The sequence below is a fragment of the Spodoptera frugiperda genome, chromosome 10 (assembly GCF_023101765.2).
Source record: "Spodoptera frugiperda isolate SF20-4 chromosome 10, AGI-APGP_CSIRO_Sfru_2.0, whole genome shotgun sequence".
NCBI lineage: Eukaryota > Metazoa > Arthropoda > Insecta > Lepidoptera > Noctuidae > Spodoptera > Spodoptera frugiperda.
The window spans coordinates 6,059,377-6,086,004 of NC_064221.1; the positions used below are offsets into that span (position 1 = coordinate 6,059,377).

At 34.3% G+C, this 26,628-nt stretch overlaps 1 protein-coding gene across 6 annotated transcripts in view; it reads left to right on the forward strand.

Annotated features, from left to right (window-relative positions):
• LOC118277092 (A disintegrin and metalloproteinase with thrombospondin motifs 16) overlaps window positions 1-26,628 on the forward strand; it is a 155,931-nt gene that overhangs the window by 66,849 nt on the left and 62,454 nt on the right. For all 6 annotated transcript variants that reach the window (XM_035595762.2, XM_035595760.2, XM_035595761.2 and 3 more), the window contains exon 2: window positions 489-585. In XM_035595762.2, the coding sequence (XP_035451655.2) occupies window positions 496-585 (90 nt within the window). In that variant the 5' untranslated portion in view covers window positions 489-495. The remainder of the gene's footprint in view (window positions 1-488; window positions 586-26,628) is intronic.

A 26,628-nucleotide genomic window follows, 5' to 3' on the forward strand; every position in this document is an offset into this window, starting at 1 on the left:
ATTTTTGGTTGAAGCTAGTGAAGAGTTGCCTTAATGTCGTTAACTTTCATCATCAAGGTTTATCTTTTTAATCTGCATCTGCAACTATGCATAGTCAAACTAATTATTATTAGATTGACTTAGTATCAATGACTTTTAGCTCTCCAAACTTTTCATAGGTATGTATTAGAAGACCCAGTGCCCCTTATAGGTGCTGGGGGTAGCCACCGGATTGGTTTTGTGGTGATGTAGTAAAAATCACACACTGCCCAGTCTTTATCCTCAGAAAGCTAGACGCTTTTTGAAAGCTTCCCTTGTAATCAAATAAGAAAAGGTAGCACACCGAAGTTTATATTATGAAAATGATTAGTCATTTCACCTTCTAAGAAACATAGTGTTACGTATTTCATTTACCGATACAAATACCTAAAAGTGTTTTATTCCCCATACCTATTTGAACAAAATGTAGAAAGATGCAATCATAATGTTTTGTTTTCTTTTTGTTACAGAATCACTATGGAGTCGACGCCGTACGTGTCGGCCCATTGGCTGTCAGCATTTGTTCTTCTATGCTCATTCTTCTCTACGCACACACTTAACACTAAGGTAAGCCACAGTTTTAATTAATTAATATTTTTTATTATAACTTTCGTGAGTAGTAATATGAGTCTCTAGCATGGCTTGAATTACCGGGGCTCCGGTTCGAAAAGCAGGAGTAGGAACGGGGTGGTTTTTAGTCAGTAAGAGTCTGACACTTCCTCTCGCCTCGCCCAAGGCGAGAAAAGTCTCAAAAAAAAAGCATGGCTTGAAACTAGTCAAGTTCCTCGTCAAATAGTTACGTGAGTGAGTCGATAACATAATAATTAATATTTTTTTCTATTTAATAGTAATATCAACGATAATGGATTAAATTAACGTCGCCAGTTTTTTTATGTAATGGCAATAGAGACTTATGTCATCGTGACAGCTGTCACAATACAGTCATGTCAAATTGAGAATATTTTACTTATGGTAATCAAATTCTAAAAGTTGTCTTTATTCCGGGTTTTTGATTGATGTCCAAGGCAAAGTCAATAAAATTGTATTGTGCTTTAAAATTTGATAAAATTCGCATCTCTCTCATAGATTGTATATTAGAAAAATATATTTGGTGAGCAAGAAACTTGTCAAAGTAATTTGCTTAACTTTTTACGATTCATGGAGCTTGAATAGATAAAAGTTGAAATAAATTGCTGTAATCTCCGGTTTAACAGAAATTAGACAATAAATAACACATAAAATATGATGTATGAAAAGTCATAAAAATCTGACGAAATCGACGCTTGACATTCTGTGTACTAATAAGCGTGATCTACAGTTTATTTTGTACGAAATTTTAGCGAAACAGGATTTCTTTCTCTGTGTACCTCATTATAAATGCAAATATAATGTAAAATTATTAGTTGCCTGATGAGACCGAAACATGTCTCAAAGCCAAATAAGATTTCGCATTTAATAATATCTGATCAAGTTTTCGTATCGTTTTATCCTAAAAAATATAATTAAAAGTGATATTTATTTGATTACACGCAACTTACAAAACGCGATGTGTTAATTAAACGTCTCATTTTATAGATATGATCTATAAATACACATTTTTTTAACGGACACCTGTCCATCTTTAATTTTATATTTGTATGTCGTAAAACACTGATTGGCACCCTGCAATGTCTACCACGTGCTGAGTTAGCCTGTTCTGAATGGAATTTCCTTAATTATATAATTTATACTGGTTCTTAAAATAACTAAAATCCAATTATAAAATAATATTCGAACCTTACATTGAATAAACGCGGGAACATTTGACAGCTGTCAAAGGACGGCGGCCATGTTTGCAGTATTGTTATTACACGTGACTTGTAGCTTGCCGTGCTGTTGTTCGCGTAATACGGATTGTTTTTTCGGAAGTTATACGGCATTCCAGTAGCTCGCACGTACATACATAATTCATGCAGTTACCGCATTACTTTCACTCTATCTGCGGCATTAAACGTTAGTTTGCGGGATGGTTTGCAAAACTGCAAACAGATAGTCGAATGTTTTCAAGGCAATAGGAATGTAGATTTGCAAATCTTATAATATAGGAATCGTTAATTTAGTTTTATATGTTTAAATAGCTACAAACCGCAGAGCTGTGGTAATGGATGAGTTCATTTCAATATGGCGATACTTTCTGTTGTTGGCCTTTTGACTTTTGACGCATCAACGTGTTGTTACCTCACATCGATGTTTCTGACGCACGTTTAGAGCTGTTGAAAAAACTTGACACTCGACATTATTGTCGCTTTAACAGGTTTGGACACATCGGTCGAATAACTTGTTGAAATATTGATTGACTGTGTTTTTAGCGAGAAAACCTTTTCGAACATAATTAGCTGGTTTTAACCGTTATTTTGGATTTTGTCTGTAATGTTTTTTGACATATTTATTGGCATACAATAAAGATTCAAATTTTGAAGATACCAGAAAAGATATACCCGTGATCAAAAAGATTAACCAGACACTTTTTGACTAAGAACGAATTGCAAGAAACAGTTTGAATAAGAATTACATAATTATAAGTATTATTGTAGTCACAACAATAATATGCCAATATTTGCAAGTAAATCACTAGAGCTAATTGCTTCGTTATTTGATTGGCCTATAAAAATATGCCGCAAATGTGATTCGTCTAGACATATCGTCCATTCATCTTTTTAATCAAATGCTTTGAGTTAGGTGTGGTGTTTTATAGTACGGAAAATTTTTGTTCGTCGTCTAATTTCTTGTATTATATTCATAGATGTCACTAAGGTCGGGAAAAGTGACCTTGTTTGAGTCGTTGATTCTGCAGCTGTCCTTCAAATAATTTGGAAACGTGGTTGTACAACAGTTTGGTTTGTTAAGTTCCTAGTGCTATTTCAGAGCAGTAAAAGGGAATTTGTACTTTAAATGGTGAAAATTGGTGTTAATTTACTAAGTTCAGGTTCTTCGGCGATCAAAAGGACACCTTTACCTAGTCCTTCGAGGAAAAGTAGGTGTCTTACGTAATCATCACCATCAATACACGTACAATAAAATAAAGTACGTTTATATGTAGTTATCAACTCTCAAGTTTACACAGCTCACATTTGAATTTATTAAATTACGTGTTTCGCACAAACACCACGCCTACATTACATGTTATATCACATTACGCCATCAGAGCCGTGATAGTGCGAACAAAACTGTGCCCAGTAATCTCATAACAGTAAAGGTATACATACATCAGGCTATACAAACCAGATTATCATAGTCTCACTTTGTAAGACATTTCCCCACATTTGAAGATCAGTTTATACTGGCAATTTTCATAGCCCTGTGTACAAACAGCAAATCAAGCTACCCTAAATTGACAATTTTCTCCAAGACACTTTCAACTTTATCTCAATAATGAAAAGGTTGAAAATGTATTAAATAGTTTTACAATATATTAGGCGCCAGTTCGCATAAATTTGGACTTAGAGCCACGCCTTGTGGTCTGTTTCGTAACAAGCTGGTATCAGCGACAAGCTTGCGGCATTATTGTTAATGTGTTAGGCTTTTAATGGTGTTGAGTCAGCGGATTTGCTTATAGGGTCAAGTTTGGTTTTGTTATTTGATGTTTATGCTATTTTGAGTTCTTACACAAGTGTATTTTAGGTGTATTTTTGTACACCATCCATTTAGTTACCTATATTCTTATGCTCCTGATAACTTAATTATTCTTCATTTGACTGAATTAGAACATCAATCATCTACCAAACTATTAAAATAATATATGTAAATCCAATCTATAATTAGGCAGTAATAAATTAACTCCCAATCCAAAAACGCGGACGTAAACAATAAACAGATCAGCATTGTTTAAATAAGATGTGCATCTAAACGGAATAGCAATCGATTGCCATATATTTGGCTGACGTTTGAATAGATTTATTCGTTTGAATAGAATTAGTTTGTGTAACGTGTCTCGAATAGAAGAGTTATTCCGTATAATACTAATTCGTTCTCATCTTTGTTGGCTCAAGATCAGGGGAATTCTAAAAGATGAGGTAATTTTGTTACTTTTTAAATTTTCTCGGATTTAAGTAAAGCTTTAGATATTATAGTAAATGCTTATAGTCTATTTTGAACCTTATTGAATCATGATTGTAGTGTATAACTGTTTGTTAATGTTTTATTACTGCAAAAGCATAATAAACAACAAGACAAAAGGGCTCACTGCTTTAAGAGCATGATGGTATTAGAAATGGAATGCCACAGGGTAGTATTCTGGGACAAAATTATAAATCATACTCTAACGACTCCTCAAGAGCTAAAATAACTTTATTACTTCAGAGTTATTGCTAAATAATAATTATCTCAATATTTTAAGCTACTGTTTTGCTTACACATATAACTGTTTCTATTCGTACAATATCCTTACAATTAACATGTACCTACTAATTTATAATCGATTCGATTAGCATTTTCCGTTAACTAATTGGTACGGGTTCGATTCCTGTTATTAAGAATGACGGAGTTGCATTGATCGGAAGTCAATGGATATTAACTTTGTTGATTTGCTTCGTAATTACTCGCGTTATTACTTAATTCCCCCGTACTTTTGTGGCGATTTATTGGTATGACATTTTGTTCGATACTATAATAAATTTTTTGAAGACTATAATTTAAGATTGGTAAATTAAATATGGTTGGTTGGTTCTGTTTTTGCGTGAGAACTTCGTATAGCGTGGTGGCTAGTTTTTGCAGTATCGATGAAGATTATTGCCTTCACAACATTCTACAACCAAGAGAGGCAAGAGAAGGGAATATGCTGGGCAAAAAACTAGTCCATAGTACTCCGATCTTGCACAACACCAACAGTTTACTCATCAAAAACAATACCCTTTACCAAGGCGTACCTCTTTTTCGAAACCACAAGTTCATCTTGACATTTTCACCAGATAATTGCAAGTGATTTCGATTAATTTGTGAAAGAAAAAATCACCGATACTGTGGCTTTTAAATCAATCGAGATGTCGTATGACGACCCAGTTCTGTACAAGTTTTTTGTATGAGTTTACGTAATGTACTCATCGTATGCCTTGTTTGGTACAAGAGGCCATACAAGCGATCTTTATTGGGTGCAGTGAGATTCTCGAGCAGATTTTGATACATATCTCCAAGTGGTTTGGAAAGGAATTAGGTTTCGAGAGGATCTTTGGTTGATGAATAATTAATTTTTGTTGGCAACGCTCACTGTACTAAGTAGTGTTGGAATTTGCCATAGTACACTGAATATGGTTTAGTTACTAAGGACTTAAATCTAATTCCCATTTACTTATATTGTCTAAAAGAGTCGTGATAAATAATTAAATTCAAATTCAATTAAAAAAATGGTCTCCTGTAATAGATAATTGAATTCAGCCACTTTTTAACTACATTTTAACCATGTCCAAAGTAAAAGAAATAAATGTTACATAACAGTAATTGTCCATAACGATGCGTCATTAATCGCTCTTGACTTTAATAAAACCCCGTATTACAAAGTGACCATGAAATATGGCCGTAATACATTTCTTTTCGAAATTAAAGAACATCGGGCATTTTTGTATGGGACACTTACCTACGGCGAACAAAAATAAAATTAGGTACGGTGGATAGGCAATTAAATCTAGTTCACAATGGTATAGTTCCCATATCTGTGGGTCGTGGCAATAAGGAGAAATTGGACATTTAAAAAATATTTATAAATGTTTTTGGGCAATAATTGAAGAGGAAAAAGGGAATCAAAAATAATTAAAACAACATATTTTTCTCTTAACTTTTGGCGAAGGACTGCGATGATGATGACGAAGGACTGCGATGTAGTAAGATAAGCTAGCTACCTGCGCGAGCGCAACATAATACCAGTTTTAAGACTATGGGCGAGAGTGAGAACGAAACATGCACATCAACTTGACGGATTTAGTCTGATTGGGTTTATAAAAATACCACGGAGTGATATTTTAACTTACTGAGCGGTCGTTTAGTAATTAGGAAAAATAGTCAACTTAAAATATCATTTTCATTTTACTAATTATTTCCATTTTCCCATTATTGTGAATCAAAATAACTACACAATATTAAATATGATTGCAAACACTATCATTTAAAAATATTTTGGTTTATGTTCGCGACTTTTAAAAAATCGGGTAAAAAACGCCCGATGTCCTTTGAGAGTAATAACACCAAGACTTTCATACATCACTGTGGTTGCTCCTCACTTACTTATACATAGGTCCGTTGCAATAATTCATTTAAATATTGACAGCCCAATGCCCGCAGAAAATATTGCAGGAGCTGCAGCATTCTGTTTATGCAAATTAAACCTTATTGCTTCGAACATAAGAGTTTATGAATCAGGTCTTACCACACACGAACCAAAGGGCAGGATCGTAAAGTTGAAGGACAATACTTTCCTTGACTTTTGTTTGTGCAAACCCATTCTCATGAGACTTATTAAGGCTTTCAATAAGTTATTGCTTCAACACTGGCCTTATTCAATTTCCATTCATACCAGTGGACCAATGAGAGCGTGTTACGTGACGTGGTTTTAAGGGAACTGTCCTTAGTAACATTATGAACTTTACAAACAATATTAAGAGCTCTATCATTTATACTTTAGAATTCATTTTCATCTACCAAAGCTACTTTTGCATCATTACCTCCAAATATTGTTATAATTAATGCAAATTTAAATATGTCAAGTAACGTAGGCCATTTATATTGTGATTCAGCTCTCGTTTGGAATTTTCAAACAGTCTGGTCGTGCCATAGATGAGTCAGAGTTTATTCCCAATGTCCTATTTACATGTGTTGCTATGGTTACCAAAGAAGAAAAAATAATAACAAATGTTGTTGAGTAATGAATTATTGATAAGGTGATTACTATAATAGGAGTAGATTTAGATATGAATGAGTTCAGAGAGATTATAGCTCTGAACTGATTTAATGGTATATTAGAGGCAAAGCGGTCTCCTTATGAATAAAATATACTGTTAATGCCTGTGAACGTTCAGTGACCTGAGTGGGAAGCAGAGATTAATTGTAGAAAGAGATTTCTTAGAAATTAGAGCTGTTTCTTCCATTAATTAATTGTTCCGCAATTTATTATGGAAGCTACTTTAAAATTGCCATTTTGTCAATGTTGTAGCTCGTTTTAAATCACTTTGAGTTAGATATAATTAATCTAGATTATTAAGATACCGTTAGCATTTTAAATATGGTTAAATTTGCAAAAGAGTTTGACAATCCATTTAACTTAGAAAAGTTATACTGACGCACTCAGAGACGTTTAATGATCACTTAAACTATTCCTTGGTAACGATTTTGTTCCGAAAACAATTGTTAAATACTGGGTTAAGTAACTATTAAATGACTCTGATTACGGCGGATAGCTCAAAAATCTGAATGATGAATAGATCTCAAGAAAAATAACATAATTTAACATACTACTAGATTAAAAATACAACCTGGTAGCAGAGCAAAAAAAGAAATGCGGTTATTATATACCAATAATAATTCTTCTACTCATTTATAATTTTTTCCCTTTACAAAACCATTTATTTTCAGGTCCATTCATGAAAGCCTCTCAATGTCTTTGACCTCAAAGTAATATTTTACTTTTTCAAACTTACACACTTCAACACCTTCATACAGTAAAATATCAGCTGTCAATATAACAATTCTGTGGTGTCAAGGTAAAAGGGGATAAGTCATAAATTTTGAAAATTGAGTTAATGACACAGTTGGATGAAATAAATGAATTAGTTTTACGGTAAAAAGGAGATAAGTCAATTTAAATGGACTTATCCCCTTTTTCTCAAATTAAATTGACTTATCTCCTTTTTACCGTAAAACTAATTCATTTATTTTATCCAACTGTGTCATTAACTCATTTTTCAAAATTTATGACTTATCCCCTTTTGCCTTGACACCACAGAATTTATCCAAAACTTTTTGCTCGGATTATTGGTGGCCAAATTGTATGGTATTGATAATATCATGTTCTTTATTACCCAAAATATTTAGTATTTTGTCAATTACTTTATCATCATCATCATATCAACCCGAAGATGTTCTCTGCTGAACATAGGCATTGACTGTCTACACTAGGATTTTCTCCAGTGTCGTAGGTGCGTTTACAAACATACAAGTTCCATACACATGAAACCCAGCCTTGAATACCTTAGTTAGACCTGTAAATCTATCGCCAGCAGCTACATTTTGCAACTGCTTGACCATCATTTAAGAAACGGTACCTATCAAGTACACATGGCTAAAAAAACCATTATATCATGATCCCGCTTCATCACCATCTTTCTACACATTCAACGGTCAGCTTACACTAGTTTTGTATAGCTTGATATATTTTATAACCATGTGTACAAATGTCTTCAAATAAATCTTCACCGATATTAATATTGGCATCGCGATATAAAACGATATCAGATTAATGGGAGTCGGTACTCGTATTGAAATTTTGAGAAAAGATTTCCTTATAAACAATTTGCATATTTTTATTTATTACGCTGTTCGGTTACAATCGACCATATCGGTGGGTTAGTTCGAATCAAAGTGAATATTAATGGCACTATATGATGGCACCTACGTGTATTTTGGTCTGTTTTAAAAGCAGGAAAATGTAAGATTCTCACGTGATGTCGTAATTGTAGAGGTGCGATGAGATATCCCAAAAATTGCCAATGTTGTCCTTTTGATAGCCTTGGTATTATGCAAATAGGTCTTTGCTCTGATCAAGCAATAGTAGTAAGAAGCAAGAATCACAATTATCATTTTGGCAGGAGGGATCCACTCCCATATCTCAATGAATGCTTAATGCAGCGAATAAATCAATGTTTCTCTGTCAATTTGAATATTATGGCCCTTAAAATTTGAATAACTGACCAAATCCCAAAAAAAGATTTAATACGCGAACGAAGATGGAGTAACTGTGACTTATCGAATGTTTCCGTAGTCATAGTGACCCTTAAATGAGGTTATACGTACAATTTTGAGTACCACAGGCAAAGCTATAAGGCAAAGGTCAAAAAGCTAGTTACAATCAAATGAATAAAACTAGATCTATTTCTATACAAGCCCATTCATTATAAGTGACCAATGAGTCATCTTAAGAACAATCTACAAATAGACATATACCCTCCTTCAAACATTCTAGGAAGCAGTTGAACATCTAACGGCTTTTTCAAAATCATCTTCATTCCTTTGCTACGCACTTTATTTTTTGCTTTAGTTAAATCCATTATTTACATCTGCCATTTCTAACCGCAACTAATGTATGGATAACCGCAGATTAAGCTACCCCAAATACATTTTCGACCGTATTACAGAAGTTTAAAGTTGAAAATTTGTTAGACAAAGATAGGTCTGTGTAGTTTGATGTGCGTCTTTAATGTATTGAAGATAAGTGGACAGTTTTTGTGAATTAATGATGTATGAATGAATAGTCCTTGTACCCAGTTCATTGTTTGACCAAAAATGTATTGATATTGATATTCATCTGTTTTTTAACTGAACTTTTCGCCAGTAATGTCAATAGTCTTATACAATATTTTTGTCCACCAAAGATGTGCTATGCTACGTTGCTGTGAATGCGTTTCACAGCAACGTACTTCCACGAATCATATTCATTGGTGCACATAGCTAGGCATTGATGGAAACGGATTCATCTTAGATATGTTTTTTACATGGAAAGATGCGTGTGTGCTATGGATGCGTTCAATGTATGCGTTCTATGGACGTTTGTGTGTGTGCGTGATGTTTGCCAAAGAGCTCATTTCAGCTATTTTATATTCCCATTCCTATGGTCAGTTAAGTCACAAATATGATGTTCATTGACCACATCATTAACTCTAGCCATTAAACAGTAAGTGCGATGACTTTGAACTCTGTTAATGACCTGTCGTATAGATTTAATGCGATTTTTATACTTTATTATTATAAAAATACCGTTGACTATAATCCGTCGTTAAATCATTATTAATATATGATCGTTTCACTGTTATCCACGGTCTGCTTTGAAGTCTACCGTAGGTTATAAAGTTGACAGGTTTCTTAGTATCTCATCTGTGTTTACCGTTAAAACAGGCGAAAAGATTTATCCCAGGTCATAGCGGTCATTTACTTTTTGTTACACATTATTCACATAATCCGGCTCCTCTAGTCTACCCGGCATCATCTAGTTATTTAAGAGATTGACGTGTGAAAGAGTTACATTGTAACCCATATGCAAAAATCTAATATTATTTATCATTTATCGATAATTATAATATAATAACCTCAAATAATTGAATAAAACGCGCCAAAAATATAAAAAAAATGTATTCGTTTTTCAAACTCATGACGCATCCAGCCAGTGCCTACACCACAGACAATACATAGACCACAAACCAAAGAGTTCCAGAGTATAACGACCTCATTACATAAAGTCAAGAGGATAACTAGGCAGACCGTTATTTTTGTGGTTTAAAAATTCATCAATCAAATAATAGTATTTGTTATGTACTTAGAATCGTAATGTGATGCAACTGGGTCTCAGGTGTTAGTATAGGATGTTGAACTTTTGGTGACTAAGTATAAAGATGCAGGCCTAACAGTTATTGTTTGGACAATTCCATTTTTAAACCGCTATTGGTTAATGGTACTTGTGGTTGGAAATGTTTGGTATAGAGGTCAAAATATTTTTGCTTATTGGTTCGATTGTGATCGTGGTGAGTCATTTGTTTTTGAGGCTGATGTTAATGGTATGGATTATGAAGCTACTAACTATGATCCTAAAGATAGCCTACTTATTAACAAAAAGAAATATATGTTACGGTTTACTCACTTAAATGGAGAAAAGCTCTACGTAGTTAGCAGTAGACTGCGCGACGTCTCTGCATCTGCGCACGCTGCTCATGATGAAGAGCCCTCAGTGACTTGCAACTGGTAGAGCTTTCCTCCATTAATATACGGGAGTAAACCGTCAGACTCTTACTGATTAAACCCATCCCATTCCTTCTCCTGCTTTGAGCCGGAGCCCCGGTAACCTTTTACATTGTCCGCAGCTCCAGATCGTGCATCAACTCTACTGGGCCCCATCTGTTCAACTTCATTTATTTTGCTGATTCAATAATATCTCAATAAATTATAGATTAGATTAGAAGAGTTTAGAGAGAAACGTTTCACCAATATTTTGTGCTACAACTAGTTTTTAGGGAACTTTACTTTTTAATAATAAAAGTTAATAATTCCAGTTCTGTTTTGTGGTTACATATGTATGTAATAAATTCATTATAATATGTATAATGAATTCAATAATAATCTAAAGAATTTAAATAAGATGAACCATTGAAAACCCCCAACATTTGTACTGACGTACATCATCAGATGATTTTAAAAGTCATCAGATAAAGTCTAAAGGAAAATTTTAGTTTCTACTGACGAATTTTAAATGTATAATTCAATAATAATTTAAAAATACCTGTTTACTCATATAGGTATTGAGAAATGAAGAAAAGTCCCTATGTAACTTGAAACTAGTAGAGCTTTTCGCAATATTTAACATAAAGTTTGCGTAAGTAAACTGACACTTTTATTTTTTTTTACACCGCACAAGAAGTTAAAAAATAATAATTAGGTAGGTAAGCGAAACATGTCTAAAAGTCCAAAATATTATAAATTTTAACAAAACATACATATACATAAGTTTATTTACGATTACCATCGTAAATCCAACTACAAGAGGTAACGACACTTTAAGCAATAAAGTTGCGAATCAATCAACTCCTGCGCATCGTAAAATATTTGAACTTTAAGTAGATTATTAAGGTGTTGCCAGAAATGTTATGAAATGGCGATAGTTACTCGATAGTGTAGGATACAATTTATTGATAGCAAATGATATTGTCACGACTGTTTTACTAAAAGAGCGTTTGTAGAAATGTGTATCAAGCTTAGGTATTGTGCTATACACTGGTTATATTTCCAAACGCAGTTCTTCCAATTCCAATTTATAAAAGACTTTTTGCGAGCTGAAATTCAAAATGTCAAACGAGTAATATGATAGTTTTCAATATATGCTTTTTATATGAATTCCTATGTTGATGATCCTATTAATGTTAGAAAATCGTCGATGTATCCAAAATTATGGGTACTCTGTAAATGCTATTGCACAGTGGTCACATCAGGGGCAGTTAATTTAACAGTAGACTATAAAGAATCATCTATGGGACTTTACCATTGAAACTCTATTAACTAATTTTAATATGTTACTGACCCGCCCCTGAACTGGTCACTGGTTATTCAATAACCAGATATAGTTCTTGTGGGAACTATAATATATAACACAAGCAGGTGTTGTTCAAACTGGACTAATTAATATCACCTCCGAGCCATTAGCATAGACTTAATGAATACAACCATGTATTAAACCAGTTGAACACTACCAAACTTTTCTTAGAAGTTCATTCTGAGTAATTTGTGCGGTCGCCAATTTCTTTGAAATATGTTAATTGTAGGTAAATAAGCGATGTATCTTTTGACAGGCTTTGCAAATGGATCGAGTGGCGAAATAACGATTAATTTTCGACTTATAATAGTTTAACGATACTTTTTAACTGATAGGACTATTAGACTGCCTCGTTACTCGAGTGGTGACTAAAGCAACTACCGAGTACCGAGGATAGCATCTCGTATTGGGGTGTTTTAGACGTTCAATAATTTTTCTATTATAGCACGTAGTATGAAAATTCTGCCCGGGTAAACCTGCCTGCGGTAAATATATAACAGAGGCCGTTCTGTTATTTAATATATCTTCAAGTAAAGGCAAAAACTGCCGCACTAAGAGACATTTCATGATTACTCAAACTATTCGTTAGTAGCGATTTTGTACAGAAAACAATTGCCAATGACAGGGTTACACAGGGTTACCATTAAATGACTCTGAGTACAACGAAAAGTATGCCAAAAAGGACTACCAAGGATCACGACTATTCAAAACGTTTCTAGTCTCATATATCCACATTTTACTTACAAACCCCAAAAAATCAATATTTATTTTAAAGTAATGACGAAGTGTTGACCACAAGAGATCCGTTACAGCTACAACAGTAGGTTTCAAACGACGTTAATGACCAATAAAATCGTTTCGGCGAAATGTCCTGTTTACAGCGTTTTGGTCAGTTTCGTAAGGGTAAACATATGAATAAGAGCATGTCCGGGTATGAACGTAGATGGACTTTTTGGTTGCAAACCTTTTTGTTGTTTTATGTATTTATTGGTGTGAATTCTTTATAATGTTTTGGTTCAACTAATTCGTAGGTTTTGTGACGTCATTGGGTGTCAATAGATAACCTTTTTAAAGGATGTCTATAGATCAGACTGTGAAGCTTCTAGGGTTTTAGTAAAGTTCTGTCGCAACGCCTTTTATCCCCAAAAGGGTAAGCAGAGGTGCACATGCATACGGCATGTAATGCCACTGTACAGTGTACACTCACTTTTCACCATTTGTGTTATAAGTCCCATGTAATATGGGGTGAGCCTATTGCCATATTCTGAGCACAATTCCAGGCTCCGCGCTACTATATTTTATTGTCTTTTTTTTTGGAATATTTCCACAAACTTTTTCCTGTTTAGATTATGATGTCCACGTATTTTGTGACTTTCCGGGATCGTAAAACGATTTATTACTTCAAAGTAAATGTTAATCCCAAATGATCTCCTTTTGATGACTTTATACCAAACTTTACAATTTACACTTTTAATGCAGATTGTGTTGATTTTCCTCATTGTATGCTGAATTTAAAAGAATGTTGATTATCTCTGTAATAATAAGATATTATTTCTTAGTCTGGACGTTTAAGACGCCCGCTTCTCATGCATGCGAGTGCGGATTCGAAACCTACCAACGGCAAACTACCAACTTCACATTTTCCGAGTTACTATACTTTCTAAGATTATTTAGACACCACTGACAAACGGTGAAGGAAACCATCGTGAGGAAACCTGGGCTTATAATTTCTGTTTATAAAACTAAAATCGCCAAGCTAAATTAAGCAACCGTGGCGATTAAAGCTAAAACCTTCTTCGTGCGAGTAGAGGTTTTTTATCAGCAGTGGCCACTTAAAGGCTGTTGATGTATGTATGTATCTCTTTGTCAATCAACTCAAAATCTCACTGCCTGTTACTTCTACTTACCACCAATAAAATATACAAATCAAATGACCTCATTAAACTATGTGATCTATGACCATACACTTAAAGTACAATTAACACATTTTTTTTAAATTGTGATGTAATCAATAGAAATGTTATTACCGCCTGCCTAGCAATGTTTATTTTTTAATTAAGATCAGATCACGTGAATGGACAAGTCTTTCGATTTCCAAACTATACTTGTACGGATAAAAAATGGTATGTTAATCAGCTATGACAAGCTCACGTGTTTCTTGTTATCTATATATGTACCTATGTATGTATGTATGGATGTGTTTATGTTTGTGTAATAAAATTGTAACTGGTCGATGTCTTTCTGTCTTTATGTATTTGATAGAACAATTTTTATTTGAACAATTTTCTTGAGAAAATTCTTATTATATTATAACTTTCGTGACAATATGTTTTTCGGCTCATTCACATAATTATTTGACGAGGAACTCAACTAGTTTCAAGCCGTGCTAGAGGCTCATATTCATGAGCAGCATTCCGCGATACACGACGCGGCGATTGTCACGCTGCTACTTGTCGAGTTCCTCGTCAAATAATGGCGTTAGTAAACCGAAAAATATAATAATTAATATTACATATATTGAATTTTTAATGTTATATAAAATTACATGTTTCTTTGCCTGTTCGGGTATTGAGATTGCCTGTTCGGTTGTTATACACAGAACAATTTCAGTAAGAATATTCATTTGCCTGAAAATAATTAAAAATATTTTTATTACGATGTCTATAATTCAAAAATTTTAAATCAAAAACACAAGCATAGAGTTTGAATCACAGTGACAAGTAGCATAAAGTCCAAGAATCTCCGTGAAAACGAATTTCCACGCAAACGGGCCCGCGTGAAACAGCTTGTCGTTAGATTGCAAATACGTTCTGCACAAACACGTGAGTCTCTCGTTTCATTTTGACATTTTATTGCTCACAAACTGTCAGATCTGGTTCATTCATTGATCCATGTATTGTGCATTCATTAGCATACATTTGACGAAGCGTTGATGTTATGTCAGTCAAAGTGGGTATGTGGAGCATTCGGGCGATTGATCGGTTTTTGTTTTTTATTTATTTATCGCCTGTACCAATATGAGTACGAGGAATTGTTTGGTCTGATCTCTGTCATATTGTGTCACCATCGTCTCACGTGACAAGAGTTCCATATGATTCCTTTGTTAGTTAGTACGAGTAATTCACAATTGAACATAAACTGTTTTCTTCGCACAGTAAAACTTAGACTACTACTACTACAGACTAGTGATAATGATATAGAGCTCTTATGCCTTGTTCGCATTACGCTAGCATTTTAGTCCAGTAGCAATTACATATTAGCTCTTTCTTGCTTCGATTTTGGGACAGAAGACATTAAGTAGGATTAAGTAGGTAAGGAGTGCATTAAGAAAGAGTTTCAGAAATTCCCAATCTTCGATCCTCAAATCTGCAATCTCTAAAAGGCCGTCAAAGCACTTGCAACTCCTTTCGTCTAGTGGGTGTTCATATCCAGCGCCGATTACTTACCATCAGGTTATCCATCTGCTCATTTTATATATTATATAATTTACTTAGGAATCTACTAATAAAAACTTATCACACCACTCTATCTTTAACCAAATACTTTAGTCTTATACCTAGTACCTACTAGTCTGGTTGATATGGCGGCCGCGTGTCAGTAATGAGGTTTTGTACAAATGACGACGCATAGGAATGTCAGCCCGACCTGTGATATGCAAGGCTCAATGCCTGGCTGTTTCGCTAATACCTAATAGGAATGTATAAGCAAGTAGCTGAAGTTTAAATCTATCGGCTATCGGTGAAACAGGCGACGTATAGTGATTTATAGGATATATTCATATAAATTCTTGTCATAGGTATTATGTGGAGAAAAAGCTATTGGAACTGGAAACTAGAATTGGGGACTACAGATAACCAAAAAGCAATGATACAATTAAACTCATTTCAGTACCCTTAGTATGCGTTTGCTTTACGTTAAACGAAAAACGAAACGAGAGTGCGTTCGGCGCTCTTATTGGGTAACGACGACGAATGAACTAACCTATCAGAGCGCCGAAAGTGAATTTATTTTGATCTCATTAAGCATTAAACAAATTCATACTAAGTCCTCAGGAACGAAGCAGAATACATACCGTTTTTTTTCTGCTTAAACTAAATGACAACAAAACAATTGTATCTGTCACTAATTCACTTCCTCGTACATTATCAGTATAATCACATACAAGGTGACTACATAACAACATTAACGGCTTATCTAACACCATCGACATAAATGTGATAACTGACTGACAACCCTATGTAACAAATGACCAGACAAGCACTTCAAGTTGCTACAATCTGTCTCATTTCTCCAATGGAATTTCTACTTTAGGTTTGTGGAGATAGAGTTTAGAATCGATTGAATAATGGGGTAGTTTGATGTGCTGGTCTGTCCTAATAATACTAATCTCTTAGTTCGGCCTCTCGGCCTTATCGCAAGGTCGAAAGTCGTGGACCGCAACGAGGAAATGTAACTAGGGCCTTACAGGTCATGGTTCGAACTACCTTTCTAGACTGAATCCTTCAGGCTATTCTGATGCTTATTGTTTTGGTAATAATGGTTCGATTTGCGTGTGCTAATGTTGGTAAAGGTAGGTTCTGCCCTAGTTATTCACCCTTAACGATTGTATTGCGATATCGTTTAAGGTTTTCTAGTGTGAGTCAAAGTTTATTGAGATTATGGAATTTGTTTGTGGTAACGAGAAATACTTACTCTTTATAATAATTTTTAATCTTACTCTTTTTAATGGAACTCCCATGGGAAGAATTGAGATGGTTAAAAATTGGGAGATACGTTTTTTTTTGAGGGGGCATCGTCCAATTTCTTCTTCCGCCTTAGGTAAGGTCAGAGGGAGTATCAGACTCTTACTGTATTAAAAATTACCCCGTTCCTACTCTTGGATCCCGGTAACTCGCTACCTAGTACGCAGCTCCGAGGGTGTATTGTCTTGCTCGTTGGGTTACATGCATTCGGATACTTACAAAAATATTTGTAGGATTGTCGTATAGATCCGCCTTCGCCAAGTAAGGGGTTGACGCTTGGCTGAACATAGGCAACACTCCTATTTTGCACGGCGCCGGCGCAGACATTGCACTAGTTTTTCGCAACGCACGCAACACTGCGTACACGCAACATTGACAGCTATGAAACAAAATGGCGGATTGCACGATTGTTGCCGAATTCTGCGCACGGGCAGGAAGGACCGAATTATTTTAACGGTCAACGACTTTCATGTATTTATGTACTTTATTGACGTGTATCAATTTTCAGTTTTGTAATATTTGTTGTTTGTGAGCGTTGGTGCTATTGTTAAATATTGATTTTGATCCATTTTTATGACATGTCTATCCAGGCTATTAGAGATTTTCATGACAGAGACATTGCAATATGAATTGATCGACTTAATACTATCACACCTAATTTAAAGAATTTTAATTAACAATGTTTTCTTTTTTGTTGTTTCAGGTAAGCATATCAACAAATACAATGTATCGGTAAGTTGTATAAGGAAAACAAGCTGAGCGTGGTATGGTAAAACCAATCATATTACTTAGAAAATAAAGTTGCTGTTAATTTGAAACTACAACTAGATTTTCATCTGTCATACATTACACATCTATCGAATTAATAAGTACTACACACATACATAAGTATGAAAAAATAACAACACTCTGTATCCAAAGAAAACTATTTCACCTAATATACAGGTTGTTACTTTTTTATCCTTTACATGAAATAGATCTCAAAATCAATTTCGTTAATAACAACACGGAACTTAGTCATACACATACAACCTTACACTATCAGATAAAACAACACATACATTTACGTAAGACAAAATAAAAATGCACACACACGCTTTGGCAATTAAGTTGGACACTTAAAGTCGGACCTACAGAAAAACGCCAAGCAAAAACGACCTCTGTTCTCACCAGGCTAAGGTACTAAGTTTTTTGTAATGAATAATGTATACCAGCTAAAAATTACTTAATGGCCACGTGATACAGAACAATGACAGAGCTTCTAATCCAGTCCAAGATCAAATACGAAGGTTTTTTTAGGTTATAAAGAATTTTCGCAACCAATGTTTGTTACGTGACGTTGGCGTTGGACGTTGGCGTTGGTCATTGGCGTTGGCCATTGGTTGCCAATTTCCGCTTCGGAATTGGTCTTATTACATTGGTAATGTAATGTCATAGTAATATGTAAAAACGTGTTTGTGGTGATTAAGTTTTATTGCAAGTTGCGTTATTATCGGTGTCATACTTAACACGCTTGCTATTGAAATCTCCATAAATTATTTCGTTAATTACTTTTCGTCATGTTTTGTAGAAAACATGGATTGGATACTTTAATGACGTGTGTCGTGTGTATGTGGTAAAGGTATTTTCAAATCATAGTTACATTTTGTGAAGAACTGAAAATCCAATGGCATGGTTTTAGAACGGCATTCCCAGTTACACTTATGGCCCCAAACCTAAAATCTATGATTATAAATTATAGATCTTGTGAAATTCACTATATTATTGTAAACTATAGATTACAACTACAATCAGTAGCAACAAAACTTATGAACAAGGGCCGGTACAATGTTTAATACATTAATTAGTTGTCTTTATGAATTAAACAGTATGCAGCGATGACGGTATTATTTTGTCCACAAACTCTTTAATAAAATTAAGACATTAAAATATGAATACTTAATACCTATTTTTAATCTTTTAGCTACCGTATGAGGAAGAACCGTGAAGGCCTAACATGTCACAGTACACAAGTAATCAATATTAATTCTACATTTTAATCCCCTGTCAACATTATTCGATTGTATCGGTAATCGGAAATCGAGTGTATCGGTAATCGTGAATCGATTCTCGTGTCTACAACCTGCGATGGTCAACCGGACCGGTCTTACTTCCGAATGCTTTTATAATAATTATTTTATTACCATTGTTCTTTGTCAATTCAAAATAAACAAAATATGAACGGCATAGGGAAAATGAGTTTGACAGATATAGTTTTTAATTTTTCGGGAAAGGGGAAAACACAGGTAGTGATTTCATTCTTCCTAACTGTCAAATGTGTAGTGACATTTGTTTTTAGGTAAAGGAAAATTACAGATTGTAAAATTTAAATACTCATCCTTTATTTATGAATGACAGAGGTTAAATTAAGTCTTGTGAATTATAATTAGTTTCTTTTATTTGTTATAAAATGTCATTTATTTTAAGTTAAATGCATGTAGCAACTAATATTATTACTAATGGCTAGCTAAGTGACGAACTCTAGCATTTGCCTAAATGATCATCAATCATTTTATATGCAAATGTAAATTTTCCATTATAATCGCCGAAATTATATTTGTTTTTAGTCGATTCTAAGCTTGTTTTTGGCGATAAAATTAAAGAAAACCATTAGCACCTAATGTATTTCTCACGCTTTAGTGTGCAGTAGTGTTACTAAGCTTTATTGCAGTGTTTTGATAGTAATTCGCTTCGATTATTTAATTATCACCTCTTTTTATGTAAAGATCCTAATTAGGACCTGTAACTGGTGCATAAACAATTAATGACTCATTAATCAATCCTAAGATTTTTTGCTGAATTCTTTCGCTTGTAATCACTAATTGACAAAAGCTTAGGCTGTATACATACCTACTTATGAAAAAAAAAACATACAGGCAAATTGACAATCCTCCTTCTTCAGATATCAGTCAGTTGAAAAAAGAAATAAACATAATACCATTTTTAAACCAACCTTTCAACATAAATGCGATGGTTTTTATCGTCCCATCGATTATCGTCACAGTACAACGTCCTGTATTTAATGTCACCGTCGAAAGCCGTCAGTGGAGTTATACAGGATGTTCACACTTACCGGCTCACTGCTTCATTTGAGAGAAAATGCTCGCGGTCGTGAGGGAACGATAGATTTTCCGTTGTGCTAGGAAATTGGTTTACAACGTAAGGATGTTTGAAAGTTGACTGGTTTAGAATTTGAATTGAGAATCTTATATTTTTTATTGTTAATTTTAATAACCAGTATTTTTAATAAATAGGTATAGGTAAAATAAACCTATAGTACATAATATACTATAAGTACGACGTTATAAAAGGAGATATATATAACTGGCCAAAAATATTCACCTCTATACCTACCCTTCGTGGAAAAACATTATTAAGGTATTTCAAAATAATTTTCGTCACCTAATTCAAAGACGAAACATTGAATCATCCAAAACCTAAAACTTGAGTCATTATATTACTAGAACCTGGATGAGACACAATTTGTTGAAAAAAATAGTGTCTCATGTGAAACCAACGTAATGTGATACCGATGAAAAAAAAATAGCCACCGGTTTTTACGTAAATTGGGACTTTATTACTGGATTAAAATACCTAAACATAATGATAAAACACTTTTCCAAAAATTTTGATAAAATTATAACCTAACCAATAGCCACGAAGGCTAAAGACCTTAAGGTCACGCGTTTGTCCTTGACTCTCTACTTTAAAAATATAAGTGTGACTCGTGACTCAAACAAAATTAACAAAGCAAATAAAATATTTCAAAGTAATATGCACTTTTGATCATCCCTACAGAAAAAAAATAAACATCATATTTCTATGACACAGAATTTAAAACTTCTAGACTCTAATCCAATGACTAATGCCTACAAAATATTATATACGAAAGATTTATTCATTTAAGAAAAATCTACTCTAAAACTATAACCTTAAGGTTGACCTCAGATCAGTTCCCGCTAATTGCATTATTACATAGTACACGTGCCATTCTAAATAATATTAAAAACATAGACAAACAAACTTATGGTACGGCCTTCGTTGTCTTTAGCACTGTCTAAACTGCATTCAAAATTTGACCATAGACAGTTTTTGTCAATGACCCGGTCTATCGGTGGGTAGATCATTCCATTACTCCTAAGCTTATGTAAAATACTTTCAAAATCGGCCCAGCTATTTCAGAGATTAGCGAGAACAGACAAACGGATAGACAGCCACACAGTCAGAGACACAAAAACAATGTAATACAGACATTTCAATTTTATTTATTAGTTTAGATGTTTAATTGTATATTCGTACGCAAGTTAGTGTTTTTTTTTTATATCGTTTCTTACTTTTACTTGTAAGAAGTAACTATTACAAAAATTACTTTGTTTAAAAAGTAAATAATTGTTTGGTTGATAATTTTCATTCTGGTCTAGATATCTTCTGATATAGAGCGGAACGGCTGGATTTTTTTCCTAAAATTAAGTGCTGGGTACATTAACTAACTGAATTATCTCTCCATTATGTATATTTTAATGGGTACATTAAGATTCTTTAGTTAGTTTGGTGGTGTCAAGTGTAACGCGATGTATAAGCAACGAAGAGGTCGGAAAGTGCAAATCAGAGATACGAGTTTACCTAGGCCTGTAAAAAGGTACTTTAGGAAATAACAGAAGTGAGATCAGATTACTTCCAAACTCTCATGAGTGGCCTTAAATAAAGAATTGGCTTTGTCAAGAAAAACAAGCACAGTATTATGATGTTTTAATATTATGATATCAATTTTGGTCCAGATTTTCCGAAAACCCAGTAGTCAATTTCTTCTTTTTGTCCAAATTCTGCGTTCTACAATCATCTCAGCCGACTACTCGTGTGACCTCATTTAATTACAACGAAAATGATAAATACAAACCTTTTTTCTCGAACCTTTGTGTAAAATGTTGCAAATTAATGTATTTGTTGGGGTTTTATCACCACCCCTTGAGTTTATGGCTGGCTAAGTTAAGCTAAGTTAATGATATTAGGCGCCAAAGAGATAGGGCTCATCCTACACCTTATCTTCGAATATCACTCAAGTTGAAGGTTTCATCTTTAAGTTTTACGATTATTTTATTATACACATAAAATAGTGGATGAGGTTATTAGCAATTTTTATTGACACACCTCGAAACCCCGGCAGCTAAAATTGGAGGCAATTTGCAAAAATAACAAGAAACATCGCCCGTTACAGCCCACTTTTGGACTACGTGCTACCTTTACATACGAGAACTAACCATAATCTCCAATCTCCACTCTTGGCAGCCGGCTCCTTTATCAGAGAGCCCTTCTGCCCGGGTCTGCCAAAAGAAACGCTTTTGACATTATTAGTGCACCCGTGCGTGCGGCGCGTCGCCTTCTGCGCGCGCTTCAAAAAGCCTTCAATGCCAACCCGGGGCTCGAAAATCAGGAGTAAGAATGGGGTGGATTTTAGTCAGTAAGAGTCTGACACTTCCTCTCGCCTCGCCCAAGGCGGTAGAAGACATTGAATGATTTTCTCTCCTCAAAAAAAGAACACTATTGGAGCCCCTATTTATTTGGTCTAGTTTTAACCAAAGTGTAATTGTACAAACAAATTCAAGTGCAGCCTACTCATTACTCAATTACGTAAATTAATTACTGTATTTAGCATACTCAAGTGTTTAATACTCTTATAACAAAACACATCCTAAGCGGAGTAATCAGTCCGTTGTATTTTCTACATTTACGGTCAGTGGTTAAGAAAGCTACCCGACTCATGTGGGTCGCGGTTTTGAATTCCACCTCAAGGAAGTAATTGGACTGAATTTCGTAATTCGACAAGTCTCCCACGAATTGTATGAAATGAATTACATTTTGTATGAGGTTTGTATGAAAATTGAGATGGCTGTGCTAATTTTAGTGCGGTGTGTGAATGTGTTTATTATTTGTTGTGGCTGGTGGTGTTATGCAATTTATATAAGGATTATTTTTAATAAAGAGAAGAACAGATGCATAGATTTGCAATGGGCTAGTTTCCTACTAGTCAAATTTAATACTTTTTTTGAAACGTCAAGAACGATATTTTTTAAGAATTTTGTATGAAATAGTGCATTATAATGTCATCAGATTTTTACGTCAAATAGTAATCGTATCTTTTATTCTTTGAAAATGCAATGAATTGTGATGACGCACTAAACTTAAAAATATTTACAACCTTTTTTTAAACAATTTATAAGTCCCATGTATTAGGGGGTGAACATGATATAGAAATACGCAAACATATTCACAAAACGTTTGATGATTAAGACATTTTTAATCATAACTAAGGAAGACTAGTTTTAGGTAAATTCCTGTAAATTTTCAAGGTACAAGGCTTAGTCATACAACTCTGTTCTGATTCTAGTTATATGAATATTTGTTCCATTATGACTCCTCACACATCCTATTAGATTTACTATTCAAACAATCATTAATAGATTGCAAATAATTAAGCGAACAACTTCCTATCTTCGAAGTGTTGTCATAGGCTTGTGACACTTGAGAATTTTTCGCCAAATTTTCGCAAAAAAAGCGTGAAATTGATGGTGTCCTTGTGTCATGGTTGTTCTATTTTTCCTTGTCCTACAACAATCTATTTAAGTGCTTATGTAGCTTTTTAAGGCTGGAAAATCATTCATTCTCTTCTCCCGCCTTGAGCGAGGCGACAGGGACTCTTACTGACTAGAAACCACCCTGTTCCTACTCTTGCCGCTAGATAGTCCGCAGCTCCGGATAAGTCATCTGCTCTAGTGCTTATTTAGCTAATCACAGCTTTATATAACAATTAGATACTTTCTCGTTATCGTACCTATTTAAATAAAGTTATTGAATTTATTTAGGTTACTTGGAAGGTGCACCCGTGAGAAAAGACATGATTTTAAGTACTTAACTTGATTAAAAAAGTAGCTGTAAACTGTAATTATCTTTTCTGAACTAAGATGCATGTGAAATTACATTTATAACCAAAACAATTTACCTGTGAAACGAAATATTCTATACGCAACACAAAAATTATACGCAACACAAAAATTACAAACTCAAACTGAAACCCCATTTCTTAGTTTCTTCGTACCCTAATTACTAATTAACATTTTCAAGCAATCAACCAACTAATTGTTTAAAAAAAGAACCGACGACATCTTCGCCATTTGTCATAGTAATAATAATAAGAAAATTTTTGTTATAGAGCTCAGTGGAACAATATGTAATTAAAGTCGGTTGTGTAATACATATCGTGCCATCATCTCGTGTGAAGATGAGTTATGTAAGAGTGTGCGTAGCTGCGTACGCGCCGTATGTGATGATTGATCTGAATCATGCTGACATGGTTTTGATTTTGGTCGTGTGTGAGTGTGCGTGTGTGATTTTATTGATATGTAATTGTGTTTTGTTTTTATTGGGTGTAGTTTATGATTTCAAATTAGACTGGGACCGTGGAAGGATGGTAGGGTAGGATAGACTTATACAGTATAGACTACACATACTCTTCACGCGTTTTTTTTTTTTGGTGGGGGAGGCAATCTTCGTACCTTCTCACGCCTTGTACGAGGCGTGAGGGAGTGTCACCCTAAAAACCACCCCGTTTCTACTCTTTTCGAGCTGGAGTCCCGGTAAATCCGCTAGGTAGTCCGCAGCTCCGGATCAGCCCTACTGGGCTCCATCTGTGGTGGTCTGATGGCACTTGGAGATTTGAGAGAAACCGCGCAGAAGCGCTCTCTGGACAAACCTTTTAAACTGTTTCCAATCCACCTGCCGAACGTAGAAATTATGCCAAACTCTCTTGTGTTGAGGAAACCCATAGATCAGCAGTGGACTCGCACGGACTCTTGATGAAAATGAAAATGTTACAGTTTTCGATTAATATTACTCCCTTTACGTAGTAAACATCACTCATACACAAGCAAGGAAAGTTGCCATGTCCATAACTGAATTAATGAATGAATACACGATGCAATAGAAAGCTAAGACGAATCGAGATTAAAGCCTCAAGTTTACATTTTTTTTCCACTGGTAACATTGACATTATTACGGTTCTTGTATCTGTAATTTAGATTTTAATTATATACCATAGAGTTTATTACAAAAACAGCTGACTATAGAGTACGTGGATTCGTGTCAATGACAAGCAAAGAATTCGTTTCGCATAATTTTTATACGCTGTTTGTTTTTAAGATCTTTCTGTAGTATATAAGCTGCCATTTTCTTTTTATTTGTTTTATTAATAAAATTAAGTATATGTCTCTTAGAAATTTCATCGGAACTGTCGTGCCTAATGCAGTAATTAATAAATGCTTTGTCTTTCTAATTTGTTAGTCCTAAATCCCGATCATAGTCCAATTGGGAATTGGTGGAAAAAAGTTTTCTACTTGACTTCATTAGAAGCATAATAATAACGCTTTTAAATCACACGCACTAAGGAAAGAATTTCTATAATTTTGCAAACTCTACTTTAGCAAAATTCGCTTTTAGATTTGTCCAAAGGAGTAAGTAGTCAACTCGGACCACATACCTACGGCCCATTTGGGACGAGTTGGGGAAATTAAAAATAAAATATTTTTTAGTGGTCAACTCGTCCCACGTCACTACCACAATGAGATAAGGTACAGTCAGTAGCAAAAGGGTTAGTTAAAGTTCTATTACTTTGTTGAAAACAAGAGATTTTCTAGGAACTTCATTCTATCTATGTTATCATTTACTTCATAAGTGACCGCCATGACCATAGTTTAAGCCACACATGTTTACTATTCTTAGTAATTTTGGTTAACACATGAATTTATGCGATTGCTAAAAAAAATTTTGGTAATAAATTATTTAACCGACACTAAAAAAAAGAGGTTCTTACTTCGTCAGGATTTTTTAATAGAAAATAATCTATGAACAAAACGAAAGTAAAGAAAAAAACTATAAAAAAATATTTTTAATCTTGTGTTGCTAACTGTACCAAACATTGATAAAGTTTGAAAATCCATACAAAAAAAATAGTGGGACGAGTTGACCACTAAAAACTTAATTTATTTTTGATTTCCCCAACTCGTCCCAAATGGGCCGTAGGTATGTGGTCCGAGTTGACTACTTACTCGTCCAAAGAGGTTCTATAAACTTGACCTCCATTCTGCATAACATGTCGCCGGAAATTAGATAACACGGACAATAGAACTTCCTATTTCCGTTCTATCGAATTACTTTCTTTGAGTCTGTGCGTGTCCTTACAATGCGGAAAGGTGCAATGACCTTGGAATATAAAAAAAAGACAAAAAGACAATCCTAGTAGACAACCTACGACCGGAACGTCTTAAGGTAATTTAATAAACTTTGTGTTAATTCCAATTCGATCCACGCATTGTCTCAAACATCGTGTCCAATGTCATGTTTCTAAACCAGAATTTGACATAACCGCCATGTTGTTGACACACAAAAATGCCGCTTAAATCCACGTCACAAGTGTCGTCTTTCCTTTGACAGCTCACCGCACGATTATGAAAGGTTTTTGTGCAC